The sequence below is a fragment of the Palaemon carinicauda genome, chromosome 35 (assembly GCF_036898095.1).
Source record: "Palaemon carinicauda isolate YSFRI2023 chromosome 35, ASM3689809v2, whole genome shotgun sequence".
In the NCBI taxonomy this organism is placed as follows: domain Eukaryota; kingdom Metazoa; phylum Arthropoda; class Malacostraca; order Decapoda; family Palaemonidae; genus Palaemon; species Palaemon carinicauda.
Genome location: NC_090759.1, coordinates 27,721,619 through 27,744,130, shown reverse-complemented (window position 1 = coordinate 27,744,130; position 22,512 = coordinate 27,721,619). Strand labels below are relative to the sequence as shown.

Below are 22,512 nucleotides of genomic sequence, written 5' to 3'. Positions count from 1 at the left end.
AGAGCTCATGACGTCAGGGGCATCTACATTTCTGGCCTTCAAACGTAACTACTCTGTGGCGTAGATTCTACAAGGGACGTGTGGAAACGCAGACGACATTTACCGCCCACTACCTGCAAGATGTTGCCCACAGGAGACCAGGTATGTTCTCTATTGGTCCTGTGGTGGCTGCACAACAACTGATTTAATACCTCAAGCACCTTAATGGACAAATAGCAGAAGGTTGGGGACATTGGTTACCCGGTTTTAGTCCGAGTGAATGGAAAGGAATGACTGGCTTTTTTCTTTCATTCTTCCTCCCCTCTCTTGGGGAAATCCGCATCGATGGCCCTCTGCACAGCTCACCTCAAACCACTGCAGGTACACCATTGCTGCTTCCTTGTGTATCCTGCTATTGTGTCGATATTGTTGCGTCTCCATACCCTGTCGAAGTGGTATTGGGAATGTCTTAGTGACTTCAAACAACTCATATGACTCTGAGGAAATTTTACCTTACCAGTCACATTGCTAGTATCTGTACACACCTTGCGCAGGCCGCAGATCTTGTATAGCAAGGTTAGCGAGGTGTTAGGGTTTCCTTCTTTTGGTGCTAACATGCGCTTTAGAGGAATCCCCAGGTAAAGATAAAAAGCCACATTGGCAGGGACGTCCACCCTCCTAATGGGCGAGTTGTACCCCAATAAATAGTGTAGATTTATATTCCAGTTACGGAACAAATGACAAATTGGAGATAATTTGTATTTTCCCTAACTAAACAAACCTTCAGTTATTTATACTGTACAGTCTTCCCTGCCAACCCAGGCCCCCTTGAAGTCCTACCAACAAACGTAGTGAAGCATAGTCACATAGCTAAAGGTTTGTATCATTAGGAAAAATACAAATTATTTCCAAATTTGTCATATTAGCATGAGAATGATCCTGAATGACCTTCATGACACCAAGCCTAACTTTTAGTTTGGGCACCACAGGGCTTATTTTATTATAATTTCAGAATTTTCACTTGTAATAGGACACTCAAAGCTTAGGTAAACTGTTTGGTTATTACTAACTGTGGTGGTTATGAAAATGTCTCGCATTCTTGTTCGTGTCCATTCCATTTCACCATCACACTTGTTTGTGGTGTATCGCGTGCAGTGAGTCGAATGGTTGTTTTCACATTATTTTCCCCATATTAATATTGAGGAAACCTTGTTAGATGTGCGCAATGATTATGGTAATGGATGGAAATAAGATAATTAGTAGTGCTTTTCCTGTAAATTACATCTAGTTATATAAATTGATACCTGCTGAATGTGTAAAGTGACTGGCGATATGTTTTTGTATATGATTAGCTTTTTTTTTCAAATTGAAATGTAAATAATGGGTTTTCAAACTAGCTATTTAATATTATTTGAAAAAATATTACTGTACTGGTTGTAGGTGGTGGTGCCAAAAATGATTGATTTTAAACATAATTTTCTCTAGCAGTGTTATTCTATGGACATAAGTCATGGTATGACAATGAAACAGTCTCCAGTAGATTTATTTGATTTGAGAACAAAACCCTCAGAAGGATATTAGGGGTTAAATGGCAGGACAAGTGAGATATGAAACTATGAGAGATTACTCGAATGCCATGTGTGCATAAGATGATGAGGGGTAGATGGTGGGCTCCACAAGGCACTAGAAGAGGAGGCCTACATGGCTGAGGACTATGAAGAATGAAGTAAATGATGATGAATGGAGAAGTATTGAATTAAAAGCTCAAGATGGTGACGACTGGGAAAATCTAACTGAGGCCGTTTTGCATCAGTTGTAGGAGATGATGATGTGTGGAATACAAAAAGCTTGAGGTTTTATAGGTCAGTACATTGATGGGGAAACTGCATATATTTTTATTCTGAATGTTATCACTGCTGCATCATTTAGTGTATTAGTGCCTTTTGAGAAGGAGTTTTATTGTAGACTAATGCACCGCTTTTTTTTTTTTTCACCCCCAGGGAATAATTCGCCGTGTTACAGATTCCGTGACTGGCCTTTTTTCGTCGTCATGGCTGTCGGGGTGGATGGCTGGGGAAGAGGAGGAGGAAGCTGGCGACTCGCAGCAAGCAGGGTCATCACAGTCTAGAGTTTCAAGTCAAGTAAAAACGGTGGCCCCGCCTGGCGAATCTTTCATTTTTGCCCAGCCAGTGACAGCTCGTCGCCATTTTCGTCCAATCTATCCAGAAGAAGGTAGAGTATTAAATTTAAACAATGCTTAGTAAATGGCCATCAATTGTATTTTTTAATGTTTCTTTTTTTTTGGGGGGGGGGTTGAGAATGACAAATGCAGTACAGAAATGTATAAATTGTACTTAGTTTAAAAATTACCCAAAGCACACACATTTTGTAGGGAGCCATGCCATGCCAGACGACAGGAGGGCAGGTTTTCCTCAATACTAAAGTCACAAGAATTGTATACAATAGTACCTAAAATATCACATAAAGTATTGTATAACTTTTTAGCAGTTTTGCAAGTTTCATAAACCTTTTAGCTTTTTAAGTTAGTTACCAAATTACAAATTTTTTTTTTAACATGATTGTGGGAATTTTTTTAAATTGAATAATTTCTTATGGTTTAAAATCTTTTCGCTTAATTTTTGGGGCATTTTCATCCATCACGTTCATATTTTTAGCATTTAGCTTTACAGGATGGTATTCCCTGTAAAGTTATTCATTCTGCTGTGAGAGAGGCAAATAGAAAATTTGGTCCGGCACCAAATACAAACTTTTCAGCTCTACAATGGAAATATATTTGTGCGACACCTGGAATCAGCCGTAAAACTTTTAGCGAAGTGGTACCCCCTCCTCTAGTTAGTGGGGTGTAGACCAACCACCCCGCTCACACGCAATAGCTAACATAAGTCACGTTTTATTTCTGTTTGGAAGAGAACAAAAGTCGGTTTTCCTCCGCTTGATTCAGTTTAACAACCATATTAAAGACTCAACTGGCCTTAAATTTTGAACTTAAAAGTATGTTTGCGTTCTCAAAGAATGCAGCTTTATCCAGGCAGTGATGGGTGCCTTCATGTCTGGATTGGAGACTGATCCACAGGTGCTTTGTCCTGCTTGCAGAGGGCACACAGTAGTCTCCATGTAATGTGTGCAGGTAGTAGCCTCCCTCCCAGTGGCAATGATTTACTAGACACAGGAAGAAGGCAAAGAAAGATTCTTCACCTTCAGGTTCTTCCTCGAAGTCGAAGAATCCTCGTCATCTTACTTCTGTGGCTCAATCCCATTACCCCGATTCTGCCTGATTTGGTTTCCTCCAGGGATTATTCAGGTAAGATTAGGGGTGCCTTAACTCTAGGACAGCCTTGCGGTGCTGAAGTCCCAGTTGCTTCTCTTTCAACTTCAGCTAATAAACATCAGCACACCTTTGCGGGAGTTCCTCAAGGTGTAGGCCTATCTACCCAATCGTGGGAAAGACTCGCTTCACCTGCAACTGTCTAGCCGTTCGCAGGATAATCCACACCGACAACAGGTGTCAATTGTCCATCCCACCCGAGGGAGAGGAGACGTTCACCTAAGTGGTCAACACCCAGAGGTTTCCTGAAACGTGTAGGCCTATCTACCCAATCCTGGGAAAGACTCGCTTCACCTGCAACCGTCTAGCCGTTCGCGGGATAATCCACACCGACAACAGGTGTCAATTGTCCATCCCACCCGAGGGAGAGATGTTCACCTTAGTGGTCACCACCCAGAGGTTTCCTGAAACGTGTGTGAGATTTCTCAGTACCTCATTCAAGCTCTTCGGAGCATAGCTTTTCAGTGCTAGACAATGGGGGCTCTTAGGCGGATGTTTACAGCTGCTGCCCCTGCCGTCGCATCCTTAGGACACATTGAAACTCTTCTCGTGTTAATATGCCAAAGTCCGTCCTTGAGCTTAGGCCTTCTACTTCTTTTAGAGTCAAACTCCCAGTGTTGTCACCAGTTTGACATCATTCTCCCTCTCAGCGCACCATGACATTGCCTAGCGCAAGAGAACGAGAGGTTAGGCATCACTCGCCTGTAGGGGAAGGAAGGACTAAGTCTGATTTCCTTCAAAGTGTGTTGGCTGAGGAACTCAATAATTTAAAACAGAATAACGAGCCTAGCTCGTTAACGCACAAAATGTTACCCAGAGAGTTGATTGGGCGAGGCGTTCAGAGTATGCTACCATCTACGCACTGTTGTACGTACTCGCTCACCCTCACTGTGAGTTCAGCTCGCGCACACAGCTAAACGCCAAACCCATCTCTCGCCGCCTCAGGACAGACAGCAGCATGTGCATACGATCACACGCTGTTACTACCCAACACCAGTTGAGGGAGTTCAGCGCACACTCACGCCTACATGCCTAACCCAACACTCGCCATCTTTAGAGTGTGTTCAGTGTGCTTGCCATCCTACACGCTTAACACGTTCCTTGCCATTTTGGGTCGTGTTGTATGGTACATAAGTACAGGGAGACCAGCGTAAACCTCTATTCTTAAGATCATAGCTATCTTCGTCTTCTCACTTTGAGGAAGAAGCAACCATGCATGCTTTGGCTTGCTGTGCGTTGAAGCTTTTACTTCTGCGCAATTGTCTTGTCACTGCTCTTTGGTTCGGTGAGTTCATGATCAGCGCTCTCCCTACATGCGCTTGTCGCTCCACCAGAGTGCACCTGTGCACTGCTTGCCATACATACATGCCTCTCATTTAGGTCGTTCTGGTGAGGGCTCTCCTCTACAGAGGAAATAATGTACAACCTCAAAAACAGTCACTTATTTGAAGGGTACACCTTGGTTTCAAGATATTTTCTAGGAAGTTAAACAATTGTTCTCAGGACCAGCTCAAGCTCCCCGGGTAATTCCTTGGAACACTCCTGGGTCACCTTTGGAAGTTACGTGTTCCTCCATAAGAATTTCCCCTCTGTCTAACCCATCCAAACCCTATGTCCCTCCCCCCACAGAGGTCTTTCAGATATGATCAATATCTGTATTCCATGGCCACAGATCAGGCAACATCCCGATCAAGCCTCGAAAGAAAAGAAGGGCTTGATGACCGGAGACTCCTCCTCTGGGGAACTCAATACGTCCAAGGACCAGTAGGGACTCGAGGTCTCAGAGGGAGATCTCTCATAGAGGGTTATGAGTTTGTCCCAATAGACCTAGACCCTTTAGTTTCAAGTTCTTCAGCCTCTAAAGTCCCTCCCCCACCTTCTACTCCTCCCAAGAACACTATACCTACAGGAGTGAGGAAGGACACCACCTCACTGCTCGTGGATTTCACCATCTGCCAATGGGAATGTAAGGATACCAAGACAATCCCCAAGAATTGGGCTTACATGGAGCAACGGAACCACGAGAAACCTTCTACTGGTTGCAGACCACCTCCTACACAACCAGAGCATAGCGGCCTGCCTCCGAGGTCTCGCCCAACTTACCGTAATCCAGTTGACAACCTTGACCCTTCCCGGGCTCATATGGATGTGAGCTTCGGAGAAGAAGAACCATTTGACGACAGTCTGACCATTATGAGGGCAAGCTGCCATCCGCCAGTCCTAAGATCACCCCCCCTTGAGCAGAAGGATGCTGATCACGTTTTCCTTCAGGTTCTGTCTTGCATAAGGAAAGTAAATTCCTTGGGGGAACTGGATCCTGTTCCAGGTGAGGGAAAGGACACAGTTCTGCACCTCTTACAACACACTTAGACTAAGGCTAAGGTAGCTTTACCTTGGTCAAGGGCATTAGCAGTCAGAAAGAGGGCCAATACACAGGTGGCTGGTGAATCACAGTCCCTACATGCAGTCAATTCGTCTTGCCTACTTCTTCCACCTTATGTCAGGCAGAAGTATTTTGACGTATCGCACAGTGTCCTTTCCCCTCTCCTGGATCCGCTATTTCTGTCCGTGATGTAGAATTTACTCTTAGACAAGCTTTCCTCATTGTTAGTGAGATTTTCTGCTGCTGATGCTGCAAAGTGTTTTTTTGGAAGTCGTCTCATGCTTGGACTACTGGTTAGGGACAATAGGCTACTTGTTTAGGACCGAGAACTTCATCAAGCAGAACAGGGAGTCGATGTCAGCCTTGATGCTTTCTGGAACTCTTAATTCATATTTGACTCGCTAACATCCTAAATCAGTGTGTCAGTTGGGTTTTGAGGCAATTTTATGTGGTCGTCTTAGAATTCATGAAGCCGGTGCCACAGAGCGAAGTAATGAGACCTTGCAAAGCCCAGATGGATGTCCCCTCCCTATTTAACGTAGAAAACATCAAGGTGGGTGCTGAAAGCTGAGGAAACCGAGCCAAGACTCCCTCCTCCTAGCTATGACATCTCATTCGTATCCTGTGGCACCTCAGCAAGCACAACAGGCAGCATTGAGGAACCAGGGTCAGAGACAACCTTTTTGACCCAGAGGACCTGTTAGAAGTGAAAGAGACAGTAGAGGACAGAGCCATTGAGGGGTCCTATTCCTCCGACAAGTCCAGCGATGGGGGGACGCCTACACTGCAGATGGCAGAGGTGGAAGCTCCACAGGGCCGAAGCTTGGTCAGTCTCCATCCTCAGGGCAGGATATCACATCCTGTTAATGCAATTTCTCCCTCCTCTAACCTGCCCAGTGAATGCGAGTTCCTATGGGAGGGGATCTGCGAAGGAATTGGCCCTTCAGGCCGAATTCCAGACCATGCTGGAGAAGAACAGGAGGTCCGAGTCAGATCTCCAGGCTTCTAAAGTCAACTCTTTCTCGTAGAAAAGTTGTCTGGAGGCTGGTAAGGAGCTGAAAGGTTTGTATTTGGTGCTGGAACAAATGACAAATATGGAAATAATTTGTAGTTTTCCTAATACAAATCTGAAGCTCTTTACATATACTGGCCTACCATCACCTAAGAAAGTCCTGCCTGCAGTTGCAAAGTGGCTTGTGTTAGCTACTGCATGTGTGAGGGGGTTGATTCGTATACCCTCCCAGCTAAGTAGTAGAGGAGAGTAATACCTTGCTAAAAGTTTTACGGCTAGTTTCAGCTGTCGCAGAAATATATCTCCATAGTAAAGGGCTTCGGGTTGAGAAAAAATACAAACTATTTCCAAATTTGTAATTTTTGTATGTTTGAACCTTCAGTCTTACCTCCTGTTGTGTCATACTGTGTAGTCATTTTCAAGCATGGTGCTTTCTTTTTTCAAGAAATAGTTGGAAAATGGAAATTTACTTTAATTACTTAGCGCTAACATGTGGGGTAGCAAGAGATGAAAAAATGTGTATAATGAAGTGCATATTGCATGTTTATTTTTAAGTAATCATATAAGACTTTTTTTTTTTTTAATCCTATAAAACTGGTTTATATATAAACATATCTTCCCATATAGTCATTTCAGGAATTTTGATCTGCAGAAAATGTAGTCATTAATATAACAAAAATGACTTAGACAATAAAAACATTAAACTCCCTAAAACCAAAGGCTTGGAAAATAAGAAGTAATGTTTTATTTTCTTGATGTAATATTTTTTACTTTCTGATAATTACATTTGGCAATGTTGCAGTTTTTTTAATAATAGATACATACATAAAATAGAATAACTCCAGAGAAGTAAAATTATAAAACTAAACTTGATACATGAATCTCGGAACCAAATCGCAATACAGTACAGTACTGTATTAGGTTGAGGTTTGAGTTTACTTTGGTCCCTTACTTTTAATTGTAATTACCATGGGGCATACATTCCATAAACATTATGACAGTAATGGCAAGATAGTGTATTGAGTTTTCCTAGTGTGCTGCTGTGTTGTTGGTTTTTTTTTTTTTTTTTTTTTTTTTTTTTTTTTTTTTTTTTTTTTTTTTTTTTTTTTTTTTTTTTTTTTAACCATTGCATTCACTAATAGAAACTACAGCATTGAATTTTAGGGTAGTGCAATTGTAACACTTTTTTTTTTTTAAGGCATAACCACAATTAAAAGTCTTAACTTAAAATTTCAACTTCAGGTGAGATTGAGGGCAATAATCAGCATGCACATGGTGTGAATGTTGGAGCCAGCACAAGCAGCGGGATGCGATTGAATCTAGCCCCAGTCTCTTCCGTTGCAATCCCTACTGCATCTTCAGTTACCCTAAGTAGTGAAAATCCTAGCCCAGTGTTAGTAGCCCGAAGACAACCCATAATATCCTCAACTCCCTCTCAGATGTTTTCTACTCGTACGAAAAGTCAGCTTGAACCTCGTCCCGCTACGCATATGACAAGCTCCACCCCGACAGGTTTGTAGTAATTTCACAGAATTTTTTATATGTCGATAGATTTTTCTGCAGCCACCTGATTCTATTTTGATTTACTTAATCCATGTACTGTAAGTATACTGTAATACACACAGTGATTCCTGATTGTCTAATAAAGTTTTATCTTGAACAATGATTATATGAATGATAGAACAGTCTTTGATCCCATAAATTTAGTGACCTAGTGTATGTATGTAGCAAAATAAGTCTTAATTCTTTCCATGCATGTCTGCTAGCTATGAAGCTGCCATGTTTGTTCTGGTGAAATTTTTGAAGAGTGATAGAGGGGCAATATAAGGCAACCACTTGTACTTGGGATTTATGTGATATTCTTTCTGGAAACCCATTAAGTATTACCCTGTCTCACCGCCAGGAAACGCCACTTTATTTATCTTGTTGCTGGTGTAAGCAGATGTCCTGTTTACCATGCCTGGTTTTTGCATTTCTGATTCGGCTAAGAAGCTTGTTTCTTAACAAACACTCTTCAGAGTCATTGCACTCTTTTTGGAGTATTCACAGCAAAAGAAGACTTAAAGAAGACTTGGATTTCGAGTTTTTCACGCACTTGGACCAGATCGGTATTTAATGGCGCAAGACTGAGTTAGGTCGCAAATTTTCATTTGATAACTATTCTTTGTATGTTAACTGTTGGGGAGTGGACTGTAACCTGACTGATGTATGAGACATATGAATAGCTCTTGCCAAGACTAAGTGTATATTAACCATATATATATATGACTGCCTTGGCTAAATGAAGACTTTCCAATCAAAGACTTTTCAAGCAAAGACTATCGATCGATTATTTGATCAATATCAGGTAATCTTTAGACCTACCTTGGTTGACGTGGTGTTACGTGTGTGACCGTGTGGCAATAATTTAGTAGGTAGTCAGCATGTTAGGTGAGCAATGTGTTCTCTTTCCGCTGTGGAACCTAGTGTAACATAGTCAGTGATCTTCCCTATACCTGCAGACAATTAGAAGTCATGTTTCTTGCTGCTGAGGTAGAGGACTAACTATTCTCTGGATATTCGGGAAGAAAATCACGCAAGTCCAAAGTGCACTTGGTTGCCTTATGTCCCCTTGCTGTCGGAGGGATGTCTTGATATAAAATTTGAGCCGTTGGGTTGCTTGGTAGCTAGGTAGCAGCCACCCGTTGAGATACTACCATTAAGGAACTATTAGGTCCTTTGACTGGCCAGACAATACTGCATTGGATCGTTCTCTCTGGTTACGGCTCATTTTCCCATTTGCCTACACATACACAGAGTAGTCTGCCTATTCTTTACATATTCTCCTCTGTCCACATACATCTGACAGAACCAATATACCAAACAATTCTTCTTTGCTCAAGTGGTTAACTACTGCACTGTAATTGTTCAGTGTCGACTCTCCTTATGCTAAGGGGTATAAGAGACTTAAGCTATGGTAAGCAGCTCTTCTAGGAGAACACTCCAAAATCAAATCATTGTTCTCTAGTCTTGGGTAGTGCCATAGCCTCTGCACCATGGTCTTCCACTGTCTTGGGGTAGAGTTCTCTCTTGCTTGAGGGTACACTTGGGCACAGTGTTCTATTTTATTTCTCTTCCTCTTGTTGCTATGCTCAGTCTCTACTCTCCTTATGCTAAGGGTAAAAGAGTCTTAAGCTATGGTAAGCATCTCTTCTAGGAGGACACTCCAAAATCAAACTATTGTTCTCAAGTCTTGGTTAGTGCCATAGCATCTGTACCATGGTCTTCCACTGTCTTGGGCCAGAGTTCTCTTGCTTGAGGGTATACTCGGGCACAGTATTTTATCTTATTTCTCTTCCTCATGTTTCTTTGAAGGTTTTATAGTTTATGTATGAAAGATTTGTTTTAATGTCAATGTTCTTAAAATATTTAAATTTTTCATTACTTCTATCTTATTTTATTTATTTCCTTATTTTATTTATTTCCTTATTTTCTTTCCTCACCGTGCTATTTTTCCCTGTTGGAGCCGTTGGGCTTATAGCATCCTTCTTTTCCAACTAGGGTTGTAGCTTAGCAAGTAATAATGATGATAATAGCACATGACACAGAAAATTATTAGACAATGTTACTATGCTGCTTTTGTCCACCTTTTCATTAGATTAACGTAATCATGAACTTCTATCATTAGTTAACAGGAACATTGTTTAGTTGACCGGTATATAATTATGTTTTATGGATTATACATACATAAATGGATTGAATTAGAAGCAAATGGCTGCGTTTAAATCTATAGGTAGTAGATGTTGATTGTGCAGGTGAGTATTAGAAAACTATTTTTAGATTAAAAATTACATTTCCCTCTTATAAAATGTAATTGCTTTTGGCTGTAAGTAATGTTTGTAAATATCATTTTACAGGTGATGACGGTAGTGAATTTAGCGAGTCATCGGCAGACACAGGCGTGGATGCCTCTGTAATTCCACGTCCAGATGAGAGAGACTATCAGCGAGAGATACTGCAGCTAGACGATGAAAGTTTGCAGACATTGAGAGAATCTCTGGCTAAACCAGCCCTAACTCCTCCAGTCACAACATCTGCAAGTGCCCTGCCTTCTATAGAAGAAACAAGAAAAAGACCTCGGGATCTAGAACCAGGTAGGGGTCAACATTTTTTTAGTCTCCAGTACTATAAAGTCTATATTTTAATGACAAGCCAATTATAAAAGAAATATCACGTTGAGAAATAAATTTTTTTGAAGGGTCTTGTTTTCCTTTATGTAACTATATATTGTTGATATGTGTGTCCACATCATATAAGTAGTCTGGTCCATTAAGGACCATGACTCACAACGTCTAGCTTGAAAGTTTGGAGATTCAGGTTACCGTATAGCAAATTTGGCTAGGGAAATATCTGTATTTCATGTTTCAGATTTTTATATATTATATATATATATATATATATATATATATATATATATATTATATATATGAAAACTGTTATACTGTATTAGCGAAAATTCCTTTTTATATATTTTTGCAAGCACGCCCTGTCCCCTACTCAGCCCTTTTCTGACCTTGGTACTTATTTATTTACATACATCATACATATACCAAGGCATTTCCCCCAATTTGGGGGGTAGCTGACATCAAACAAATGAAACAAAAAAGGAGACCTCTCCTCTCTACGTTCCTCCCAGCCTGACAAGGGACTCAACCGAGTTTGGCTGGTACTGCTAGGGTGCCACAGCCCACCCTCCCCCGTTATCCACCACAGATGAAGCTTCATAACGCTAAATCCCCTACTGCTACCTCGGCAGTCAACCAAGGCACCAGAGGAAGCAGCAGGGCCTACCAGAACTGCGTCACAATCGCTCGCCATTCATTCCTATTTCTAGCACGCTCTCTTGCCTCTCTCACATCTATCCTCCTATTACCCAGAGCTTTCTTCACTCCATCCATCCATCCAAACCATGGCCTTCCTCTTGTACTTCTCCCATCAACTCTTGCATTCATCACCTTCTTTAGCAGACAGCCATTTTCCATCCTCTCAACATGGCCAAACCACCTCAACACATTCATATCCACTCTAGCTGCTAACTCATTTCTTACACCCGTTCTCACCCTCACTACTTCGTTCCTAACCCAATCTACTCGAGATAAACCAGCCATACTCCTTAGACACTTCATCTTAAACACATTCAATTTCTGTCTCTCCGTCACTTTCATTCCCCACAACTCCGATCCATACATCACAGTTGGTACAATCACTTTCTCATACAGAACTCTCTTTGCATTCATGCCCAACCCTCTATTGTTTACTACTCCCTTAACTGCCCCCAACACTTTGCATCCTTCATTCACTCTCTGATGTACATCTGCTTCCACTCCACCATTTGCTGCAACAACAGACCCCAAGTACTTAAACTGATCCACCTCCTCAAGTAACTCTCCATTCAACATGACATTCAACCTCGCACCACCTTCCCTTCTCGTACATCTCATAACCTTACTCTTACCCACATTAACTGTCAACTTCCTTCTTCACACACCCTTCCAAATTCTGTCACTAATCGGCCAAGCTTCTCCTGCGTCCGCAACCAGTACAGTATCATCCGCAAACAACTACTGATTTACCTCCCATTCATGGTCATTCTCGTCTACCAGTTTCAATCCTCTATTTATTTACTTCTCAAAAATTCAAAGGAAAGCTAATTATTTTAGTATACCGTAATAGTATTGTTATTACTAGCTAAGGTACAAACCTAGTAGGAAAAGCATGTGATGCCCTTCTTACAATCTCCAATACTGTACAGAAATCCTTTGATTGTGGTCAGGAAGTTTGGATGATTGGCTTTGAATTTAGTGCTGCCTTTGACTGTATTAATCATGAGGACCTTGTTTTAAAGCTCAAACAGCTGGGAGTGGGTGGGTTGTTTCTTAACCCTTTTACCCCCAGGCTCTTTGGAAATTTCCAACCCTTAACCCCCAGGGGGTTATTTTTTTCCCAGCTCATTTTGCAGTATATTTTTTTAAATTGCTCTAACAGCCTTAATTTTTGTCATAGAGAGGTCAGGTTGGTCTCATTCTCTTGGAAAATGCCTGATTTTTTCAAAAAATTATCAGAAATATGAAAAAAATAATTTTTATAGCATTTTTTAGCAAGGACGTACCGGTACGTCCATGGGGGTAAAGGGATGGGTTTTGTGAAACGTACCAGTACGTCCTTTGGGGGTAAAAGGGTTAACATCACTATTGAATTTCTAAGTAATAGATCGCAAAGAGTTGTCGATGGGCACCGTAGTGAGTGTAGGAATGTGATATCTGGTGTTCCACAGGGTAGTGTTCTTGGACCATTACTTTTCATACTATATACACATGACATGTTTTGTTCTAGAAAACAAGCTTGTTGCATATGCAGATGATGCTACTCTCTATGCATCAATTCCATCTGAATGTAGATCTGGGATTGCTGAATCCCTTAATAGCGATCTAGCTAAAATTAGTGCATGGTGCAAATTATGGGGTATGAAGTTGAATCCCAACAAAACTCAAATTTAAACATTAGGTCTGTGTCTTCTTCAATTGCACAAAAAATTGGTTTATTGTGAAAGTCTCAAAACTTAATTCTTTCATTTTACCTTGTTTTGAGTAATGTTCTGTGTGGTCTTCAGCTGCTGATTCTCATCTTAATTTGTTGGACAAGAACTTATGGTCTATTAAATTTGTTATTCCTGATCTAGATATTAATCTCTGGCACCCTCATTCAATTAGTTCATTATGCCTGTTGCATAAGATTTTTTTTATAATTCTGACCATCCTTTACATTCAGATCTTCCTGGACAGTTCCATCCATTTTGTAATACTAGGTATGCAGTCAATTCTAATAGTTTCTATATCAAATATCTGTTTTAATGTTAATGTCTTTAAAATATTTCATTTCAATTTTTATTACTTATATCGTTTATTTCCTTAGTTTCTTTCCTCATTGGGCTATTTTTCCCTGTTGGAGCCCTAGGGTTGTAGTTTAGCCAGTAATAATAATGATAATATAAAAGATGTTTTAATTTTGTTACTGTTCTTCAAATGTTTTAATTGTTCATTATTCCTTAACTCACGGGGGTATTATTCCTTTTTGGAGCCCTTGTGCTTATAGCATCCTGCTTTTTCAACAAGAGCTGTAGCTCAGCCAGTAATAATAATAATAATAGTATTCATAGCCCAACCTTTCAATCACAGTTTATTTTTAGTTCTTGGCATATGTCACTTGTTTACCCTCCCAGGGTTCTCTTGGTTCACAGCCAACCACTATAAAAAACCGATACACACACACGTTTGTGTGTGTATTTTATGAGAGTGGTGATTATCGGCGAGTAAAACCGAGTTGTCATATTTTAGAGATTGACTCGAGAAAAACCGAGTTGTCATATTTTAGAGATTGACTTGAGAATACACCCAACCAGTCTATAGGTAAGCAAATGAATAAGTAAAGAAAAAACATAAAGAAAGCTGCATTTGCTGTGTGTATTGAATCTGCTATATCTTCTGTAAAAATAGAATTTGTGTTATAGATTAAATGAGGGAAACATAGACAAGACAGATAAACAATGCAATATTTAAATAAACTATTTATAAGCATCCACACGTACCGTGGTACACCCTTTCGTTTCTCTATTGGGTGGGGAACAACGTGCAAGTTTGGTAATTTTTATAGCTGGAAATTCACCAATAAACATAACCTGAAAACATGCTTCATCTGTTATTCTATTTGTAAATTTGATAAAAATCATTTTCATTAATAATAAAAATGCAAGGGCACTGCCTCATCACAGTCAGTATGCCTTAAGTAAAAAGTTTATGACAGCTCGTGACACTTGTAAACAAGGTGAATGTTCAATAAGTACTTAACATTTGCTTGCCTTGTCCTATGCATGCGTGGGTCCTATCTGTTTTCAGAACACATTTTTTACTAGGTCCAGCTCCTGCCCTTACTCAAATGCAAATTTAATTTTCCTTGAATGACGCCTCGATTTTTAGCAAATGTATCTGCGAAATAATCGAGTCATCGGTGCACTAGGGCTTATTTAAACAGTTGATACACTTTTTGCTTGCTTATTATTCTGGTCTATTCTCCTTTTGTCTTTATTACAGGAAACACTTTTCGTGATTACTATTTTTTTAATCTTAGTCTCCTGCTGAAAGGTCAGAATTATGATGATTGGTCTATCTAGTTAGTGTTTTATATTTTTATTGTGAATATCTCAGGCCAGAAAAAAAAGGAGTGATATTTCTCTTAATTTCCTATTAGTAATATGTTTTGATGCCATTTCAGAACATCCCTAAGTTTTTTTGTAGTTTTATAGTTTTCCTTGGCAATGCACTTTATATTGTTGGCCAAACAGGTATTAAGCATAGTAATTTTTTGTTTCCAGATCAAACCAGTTTGCGGGCCGAAGGAAGCGTTAGCAACAGGTCGTTATTTAGTGACTCCGGTGATGTTTCCCTCGGTCAGCCTCAACCTTCAGCCTTAGCAAGCAAAAGACCAAGATTTAATATATCAGCATATGGATCACCACTCATGGTATGTTCAAAGTATTTGTTGGATAATTTTTTCTTTTTAACTAGCTAAATATTTTACAGTTCCTAGATTTTGTCTATTTCATACATATATAGTTTTCAAAAGCTTTTACCAACTTATAGAATCCTATTCTTGCAAATTCCTTATGAAAACTTAAGAAACTTTGCTGTTGTATTTATAAATATGAAATTTTAATGTAGCAGAACTCTTGAACTTAATATCATATTTTCCTTTTTGTAATTAAATTTAGTGGTTCTATATATTGTATTATATTGTGGCTTATATCATTAGGAGTGATATTTTTTGAAGTAAGTAAATACTAAACAATTTAACGTGGTTCAAAAAGTCAAGTTGGTCTTGACAATAATCACAATAGGTTGGGACAAGGTTAGTTATATGTTATGGTTTTCTTAGTACATTTCATACCTCTGCTTTTATTACCTTATTTTTATTTCTTTTAATTTTAAATTTGGTTATTATCCAGTTGACCTAATTTGTCCTTTCCCTTTCAGTTTGAAAAGTCTGTGTTGAGTGATTCATCCTTCAAGATGTCACCATTTTATCCTGGGAAAACTATGTTTGGTGGTGCTTCAGCTTATAGAAGAAGACAAGTTCGAACACAGGTGAGGAGCACCTGATGCCATTATATTATAGCAATTTCAATAACAATTAGGGATACAGTATTCTCTATGAATATGCTTGATTGGTATTCACATACTCCTGCTTTAAAGAATGCATCAGAGAAGTAATAAGTAATACAATGTATAGTTTTAATGTATGTTAACAAGCATTGATATGCCTAGGATTCAATTGCACAGATTTGGGGATGGGGAATGAAAGAAAAATCCATGGAGGTTCAAATTGCAAACCTTGAATTTGATATATGTCGGACACTAGGATCACAAAACTTATATGTGAAACTTATCAAGCATATACATAGATAAACAGTCCTGCTTTCAGAGTTCAATGACATGTATTCATAGGAAATATTTTAATGTTTTCGTCTTGATTTGTTCGACAAAAATTTACAGCATCTAAGGTTGTTAGTTTTGTGAATATTACATAAGATTGTTCATAATTCTGACCATCTTTTGTATTCAGATCTTTCCAGAATGTACAGCTAGGTATTCAATTAAGTTTAACAGTCTTGTTGTCTCCATCATAAGGCTCAATTCTATACATTATTTTAGAAATTTTGTTCCAGCTGTGACCAGATTGTGGAATGATCCTCCTAATCTGGCAGCTGAATCGTTGGAGTTCCAGAAGTACAAACTTTTTACAATTTGTTTTCTGTAACAGATTGACATCTCTCTCTTCATGTGACATTATTTAACTGATCTTAAAATAGTTTATTTTTTCTTGTGAAACCAAAATAGAATACTTTATTGATGTTGATATATTGATATTAGGGGAATATTTTTTTTGTGAATTCACCTAAATATGATATTTATAATCAAAACAAAAATTTTACTCATTCACCTTCGTACAGAAAATCAGATTTTTGTAGATAATAAGATATGCATGGCATGGATGAAAAATAGTTTAACATGTAGGTGGTGCATTAATGTTTTAAGTAAATTATTTTAACTTTATATATTTTATTCACAGACTCCAAGAGTTCAGGTGAAACCAAAGCCTGCCCAAACTCCTGATGATGGAGGGCTGAGTCGATCTGCTCGCCGTATACTCGAATGTCTTGAACAAATGTCCACCCCAATATCAGACGCAAAGCGTATACCAACTCCTGTACCTGGACAGAGGGGAAGTTTTTTAGATACAACATCAGGTTACACAGCTGTGTACCACAGACATCGACCTCCTTCAAGAACACTTGGACCTCCTACTTACAAGCAGAGTACACCTGCAAAGGTATTTGTGAATTCCTACAAGTTCATGATTTCATGGTTGTTTATTCCTATATATTACAGTATTGTAGCTTAATGCTTACATAAAACAAGTATTTTGCTCTTTTCTTTTTAATTGTGTGTGTGGGAGGGGGGGGGGTGTAGGTTGGCCGTGATATTTTAATTTTGGTTTTCACAGGGTTATGTGTGATGTTTAGGAAACTTTAGTGTGGTGTGAGTCAGTATATGGTATAATTTGACGGTTTGGTAAAGTCAACTATTCCATATATTCAGTTGGGTTTGAAGTCATAGAATCCCACAGAAGCCTCTGAAAAATATGTCAAATTATAATGTTTTGAATAGATTGTTCTTAGTTTTTAGCGTTGTATTTTTTTTTTTTTCCCCATATACTATTTGGTAAATCGTTGAGAATTTTATATTTTGATATGAAGGGTCATCCAAATTACTGATTCATCTTTAATATTTTAGAAAATCCAAGCTTATAACCGAATCTTGAAGATATTCAGTAAAGATATGTTTAATTGAAGTCGAATATTTTTAACTATCACAGGTGACTGTTACGGACAACTTTGCCATCACCACCAGTACAAGCAATTCATCTACAAGTGCTGTGGACAGCAGCCCGCTTGTCATGGCTACAACTGCTGCAGCAGCTGCTGCTGCCCCCACCTCAGGTTCCGATACATCTAGATTAGAAGAGGGTGGGGCAACTAGTGAGGGAAATATTAATAAGCAGCAGGACAACACTGAATTCCTATCTGTGTTTTCAAAAGCAGTCACGGAGGCAACGGCCAATATGAAATCCATGACCAAAAGTGGTGCCTCTCTTCCTACATTTGAGTTTGCTCCTAAGCCACCTGAAGTTACTGCTGCATTCACAAGGTAAGTGCGACTAGTTAATATGTTTGGCTTGAATTATGAAATCATGTTTGATTATTAGTTTCAATTTTGAAGTTTCATTTTTGTGAGATGTAACAAGCTAAAATCTCAAGCTATTTAAACCAAATGGTTTTGTTTTCAGCAGAATTGTTGCCTTAAGCTTGTTTAATAATGTAAAAGAAGAGGTTTATATAAACATTTAAATAAAACTATCGTTAATACTGTACTACAGATCTAATTATTACTTAGATACTTAAAGCTGACTACTTAGTAAAAGTATTTTGAAAATTAGGTTTTGCACAGTTTGTTTAGAATGGCATTGATATATGTTTTGATGTTTGCCCATTATATGTACCTATCCAATATTGGGAGATTTTGTACCTTTTGCAAACTAAATGTCAAGATTTCATTTTTAATGATAAGACTTTGATGTCCATCATGAAATAGTAAAACAGGTCTTGCATTGAATAGTATATTAGCTTACTTGAAGATAGGGGAAATTATCGCCGCCTCCTTGGTGGATTTACTTGCGTACATGTAAGTCTGAAATAGGGTGTTAGACTTTCAAAGGTTCTTTACCTCTTGTGGGTAATTTTAAATGATTGATCTCTCTTGCAGTGGCTCCAAGAAAGTAGGTGGGAAAGTAAAAAGTAAAGTGGTCAACAGTGGCAGGACATCCAATCGGCAGGATGATGACAATGATGTTCCGGAAGATCTTAACTTACCAACAGTAACCCTCACAATGTCATCACTTCCGAAGATTGATTTTACCTCAGCTCTTAGTAATAGTCCTGCTGCAAATTCAGGAGGATTTAAATTTGCATCTCCAGAAGTTGTGCATGGCGGTAGTAAAGTCCCTTCTGATGTTACTACAAGCCTGCCTGTATTTACCTTTAGTAGCCCAGCAGCAGTTGGCCATGAAAATGTCAATGACTTGGATTCTTCCGCTCTTGCTGTTCCGTCGATGCCCTTGCTATTTAATTGCAGCTCTGGGTCTGCACCTAAATTAAAAGAAGTTATTAAAAAGGATAAGACCTCCAGTGTATCAAAATTAAAGGAGGGAAGCATATTAGATATTCTTAAGCCAAAAAGTATGTCCCCGGAAAAGACGATGAAAGAGAATTCTTCGGTTAAGCCTTTTTTTAATAGCATAGATACACAATCTGTGGCAGCAGATGCCTCTGTAACAAAGAACGGTGAAAACAATTCAGGGTTGGGTGCAGAACAAAGTAGTACCATTAATAATGTGTCTAAGAAAACAGAGTCCTCCCAAGTGTTTCAAGGGTTTAGTTCTTTTATGAAATCCAGTGATGAATGGGAATGTAGTGTGTGTATGATTAGAAATAAAAATACGGCTGAAAAATGTATAGCTTGTGAGACTCCTAAATCAGCAGTTAATTCAGTTTCAAACACTGGTAGTCACATAGTTAATGCATTGGTGGAGCCGCCACCTGCATTTAATAGTATAGCCGGGGGGTGGGGTAATGCGTTTAAAAAGTCTGATAATGAATGGGAGTGTGAAATGTGTATGGTAAGAAATAAAGACACAAGTAATAAGTGTGTTGCGTGTGAAACCCCCAAACCAGGTAGTAAAAGTGAACTTTCATCACAAGACAATAGTAGCAAAGTTTTAGAGAACAAAGAGGAAAAAACTAATTTAGGGTTTGGCTCCATGTTTGCCAAAGCGAAAGGTGAATGGGAATGTGCCACGTGTTTAGTCCGTAATAACAGTGACGCTAGTAAATGTATATCTTGTGAAACTCCTAAGCCAGGTGCTGTGGCTGTGTCCCAAGCTATAACAGGTAACTTCAGGTTTGGTGTAAATACAAATGACTCTTCCACAAGTTCTACTTTTAAGTTTGGTGTTAGTAACTCACAGTCAGAGGTTAAATCTAGTGGGTTCAGTTTTGGGGTGAGTGCCAAAAATACGAACGAAAGTAATAGCAAAGTAAGTGGCGGGTTTAAATTTGGTGTGAGTGAGGAGGTTAATAAAAGTGCTTTGACTGAGAGTTCAAAAGGTGTTGCAAGTGACAAGTCTAATAAAGAAAAATCTGAGGGTTTTAGTAGCAGCAGTAGTAGTAGTAGTGGTTTTACATTTGGAGTGAAGTCCACTGACAAAACGAAAGAAACTGATAGGAAAGTTCCAAATTTTAATTTTTCATCAAATAAGTTAACAGAAAACAAGTCTGATTCGGAAAATGCCACCAAATCGGGTTTTAATTTTAAAGTGGGTAGTTCGGATACACCATTTTCTTTTGGGGCAGGGTTGAAGCGGAAAAATGATAACGATGAAAAAAGTAGTTCTTCTGAAATTAAACCAGCTTCAGAATTGAAGTCTGGGAGTGTGGCAGATGTTCTTAAACCGAAGGACGCCTCTACCAGTATATTCACGTTTGGAAATAAAATAGAAAAACCGGAGGGGGACAGTGTCACCAAGCTCCCAGTTTTTAATAATGCCTTGTCCTCATTGCATAATGATGGAGAATCAAAGAACATTACTCCTACCTTTGGAAGTTCAAAAGTGTCAGCTCCATCTCTTATCTTTGGAAATAAAACAGGAGAATCCACCTCTATCACAGGTAATAGCTTTACAATTGGACCAGAAGTTACGAAGTCAAATGCTTTACCTACCTTTCCATTTTCTCCAGTCAATGACGAAGCCAAGTCTTCAGCACGAGTGCCATCGTTTACCTTTGGCTCTAAAACCGAGTCAGCAGACAGTGAGGAGCCTTCCAAAAAGTTAGCCTTTGGGTCTTCAAGCACCTTAACCAATAATAATGTTAACTCCAAAGCTCCCCAACTCTTCACTTTTGGGAGCAAAGAAAATACCTTGACAGCATTTGGACCATCCCCTACATCTACCCCAGCCTTTGGAGCACCAGCACCAACATGTAATGTTGGGACACCTTTCCAGTTTGGTCACAATAATAATCCTGTGCCAGCTGCCACAGCCCCAGCTCCCTCATTTGGTAATGCAGCAGCAGCACCTGCATTTAGTGGTACAGCTGCATTTGGTAGCAATAATTCAACATCGGCGTTTGCATTTGGACAAGGTCCCAAGAAGTCAGCTGCAGGCTATGATTTTGGTCAGGCTGCTGCAGTGGCAAATGCATTCAACTTTTCTCGGGGCGACACTACTGCTTCAGCATTCAAGTTTGGTCAGGTAAGATAAAAAACTAATCTCATTTCATATAGTTTTGAGGTGTGTGTATGTGTTACCAGTAGATAAGACACCCACTAACATTAAAAAGACGCTTAATATATGCCCTCCTTAATGACTTCTATATTCTTATAAAACTAAAGAAAATCTTTTGTGCATCTAGAATCATAATTAGAACAAGATATTTTACTTGTTCTAGGTTTCCTTGCAAATAATTAATTTATGAATGATCGTAGATGATTAACTTAAAATGAGAGTGCACATATTAAGGTGTCGTCACTAATATCTTTTCCCATGTTGAATTTATTATTGGGAATGAACTTACTCTTAGATATTTGTCAACGGGATTATAGAAATTCCATTAGGGCACACATTGTCAATGTCCTTTTATTATTATTATTATTATTATTATTATTATTATTATTATTATTATTATTACTATCCAAGCTACAACCCTAGTTGGAAAAGCAAGATGCTATAAGCCCAGGGGCTCCAACAGGGAAAATTAGCCCAGTGAGGAAAGGAAATAAGGAAATAAATAAATGAAGAGAACAAATTAACAATAAATCATTCTGAAATAAGTAACAACGTCAAAACAGACATGTCATATATAAACTATTAACAACATCAAAAACAAATATGTCATAAATAAACTACAAAAAGACTCATGTCTGTAATTTTAATCAATAAGACTACTTGTAAAAGACAAAATATTCATTGTTGGAATTTCAGTTTGTTCCAACACGGAGTACTTACCTCGAACTACTTTCTTAGGAGTATCTGGGATCTCCTCCCAACCGACCAGAGTTTTGTGTAGTTTACCCTAGTCCCGTTTTCTATGAGGGGTAACCTCAGGTGGAGTGATACATGCCCTGAGGCTAACCCCGGGTCAGAGAGCATGCTTGCTCAGGTCTCGATCTCTAGTAAGTTCTCTGGTCGCGTCGCGATAACATCTCGACGCTCTCTCCTTACCCAATGCGACCCTTTGTGTCTCACGTGGACCCATTGTGTTCATTCTATACCCTTTCCTACCCTTCTCCTCTGTGTTCGTCGTGTAGGGGCAGCTTATGTTAAGTACTGTTAGGAAAAATACAAATTACTTAAAATTTGTGATATTTATGTGATCATAAGGAAATTGTTCCAAGACTAATCTCTGACTACCCAATAATATAATTTTGTTTCATGCAACCCAATTAATATTATAATTTTAGCCTCAACAGACACAAATAAGTATATAATTTTGTGATTAAGGTAGTTTTAGCCTCAACAGACACAATCCAGATTTTCACTCTGATACTTCCTGCCTACTGAAGCGACTTACTTTTCTCTCTGCTC

The 22,512-nt window shown here is 39.0% G+C and overlaps 1 protein-coding gene across 2 annotated transcripts in view; it reads left to right on the top strand.

Annotated features, from left to right (window-relative positions):
• LOC137627670 (nuclear pore complex protein Nup153-like) overlaps positions 1-22,512 on the top strand; it is an 81,157-nt gene that overhangs the window by 46,888 nt on the left and 11,757 nt on the right. For both annotated transcript variants that reach the window (XM_068358857.1, XM_068358856.1), the window contains exons 2-9: positions 1,980-2,211; positions 7,963-8,232; positions 10,617-10,853; positions 15,128-15,276; positions 15,786-15,896; positions 16,882-17,142; positions 17,689-18,020; positions 18,636-21,180. In XM_068358857.1, the coding sequence (XP_068214958.1) occupies positions 2,046-2,211; positions 7,963-8,232; positions 10,617-10,853; positions 15,128-15,276; positions 15,786-15,896; positions 16,882-17,142; positions 17,689-18,020; positions 18,636-21,180 (4,071 nt within the window). In that variant the 5' untranslated portion in view covers positions 1,980-2,045. The remainder of the gene's footprint in view (positions 1-1,979; positions 2,212-7,962; positions 8,233-10,616; positions 10,854-15,127; positions 15,277-15,785; positions 15,897-16,881; positions 17,143-17,688; positions 18,021-18,635; positions 21,181-22,512) is intronic.